The sequence below is a fragment of the Chrysochloris asiatica genome, unplaced genomic scaffold, assembly GCF_000296735.1.
Source record: "Chrysochloris asiatica unplaced genomic scaffold, ChrAsi1.0 scaffold00006, whole genome shotgun sequence".
Classification (NCBI taxonomy): domain Eukaryota; kingdom Metazoa; phylum Chordata; class Mammalia; order Afrosoricida; family Chrysochloridae; genus Chrysochloris; species Chrysochloris asiatica.
Window position 1 is genome coordinate 10853609 of NW_006408524.1, and position 1613 is coordinate 10855221.

Below are 1613 nucleotides of genomic sequence, written 5' to 3' on the forward strand. Positions count from 1 at the left end.
ACTCCACTCATCCTTTTCTTTCTTGATGCTACTGGGATCATCTGTTCCTTCTTCTAAGATGCTCTTTTAAACCTACAGGGCTGGCAAAGCTACCAATTCCAGCCTTAAAAACCTGTACACCTACCTTATTTGCATGCTTGGTCCCACCCAAACAGTTGGTTAAAACGAAGAAGATATTGGATAGAATGACCCTATCAAGTAAATTCCAGGACCCACAAGTACCTTCTCCTCCAGCTCCATACCAGGACTCCATATCCTACTATGCTGTTAAGTGCCCTGGTGTCAGTTCTGACTCAGAGAGTCCCTTTGTAGGCTGTCCAAGGAGTGAGTTGTGAGTTTGAAATGCCTACCTTCCTGTTAACATTCTAGTGATTTTTCTACAACACCACACCAGGACTCCTGTCTTACTATCTGTTGTTGTTGTTACAAGTGCCGACGAGTTGTTTCAGATTCATAGCAACCCTGTATAGGGACTCCAAAGAGCAGCTGGTAGTTTTGAACTGCTGACCTTGTGTTTACAAGTCCAGGGCTGATCCTACAGTGAGTCTTAAAATCTTGCAAGTGTTCACCTAGGATGCAACAATCAATCACTCACTATCAAAAGCACAGAGTGAGGAGAGAATCATGGCTACTTTAACTCTTTTTATCCTCTCATCTCGGGCACTCTGGAAAAACGTAGAGTCAGGGATTCAAATATACTGAAGCCCTATCTTTCCAGCCAGAGGACAGAAGATGGGGAGAAGGGGTCCTACTTTTTCCATTTTCAGAATTGGAATATATTGGGTAGATGGCTTAGAAGAGGACATTTTAAAAACAATCCCATGCACTGGGCGTTTGAACTCTATTCACTGTTTTTTGAAAAAGAAACCTCCCAGCCTGCCATAGGGGGCACTCAAGGCACAGAGTGAATCAGAGAGGCCTGGGCTCCTCCCCTAGTCCTACCCCATTACCTCACCCCCAGCACCACACCACTTCTGAGGACACAACTTGGTAGTCTTCTGAAACAGATTTTCAGATTCTGCTCCCTGCCTGGCTCATCAGTTAGGAAGACCAGAGCTAACTATCTGACCTTTGCTCTAGAAATGACCCTTTTTTTGAGTAAGACTTGAATTTCCCACTTGATATTCTCTTCTAACTCTTCATCTGGTTCCTTTTTCTTCTAAAGTCCGACAGGGGAAGACATGCTGTGGTCCCTAGTCCTGCTCCTAGCTTTCCTGGCTCTTGGTAAGAGTGTTTCATGGGTGTTAAAGAGATTTTTTTAATGAGAGGCAGAAATAAGGATTAACTAATTTTTATGTTGATGTTCCTTTTGTAGGAAGTCAGAAAGTTTCCAACATTGAAATGAGATTGAAGTCAATCATCAAACCTGCTGAAGCATCTGTCTCAATCACCTGTGATCTTCCAGATCAGAGCACCAACTATGTCCACTGGTACCAATACCAAGAGGGAAGAGCCCTGCAACGCCTCCTTTACTACAACTTCCCTAACAAAAAGGTGGTGTTGGACTCAGGGTTCAGTTCAGAGAAATACCATGTTTATGCAGGCACAGGGACGAGCTGTAAATTTGTGCTCAGAAATCTGGAAAAAAGTGATTCTGCTGTGTACTACTGTGC

General features: G+C 43.7%; 1 protein-coding gene across 1 annotated transcript in view; it reads left to right on the forward strand.

The window, feature by feature from the left end:
- The window catches only part of LOC102821850, a 31388-nt gene that overhangs the window by 15183 nt on the left and 14592 nt on the right, over window positions 1-1613 (forward strand). The window contains exon 5 of the mRNA XM_006832264.1: window positions 1316-1558. Within this exon, the coding sequence (XP_006832327.1) occupies window positions 1316-1558 (243 nt within the window). The remainder of the gene's footprint in view (window positions 1-1315; window positions 1559-1613) is intronic.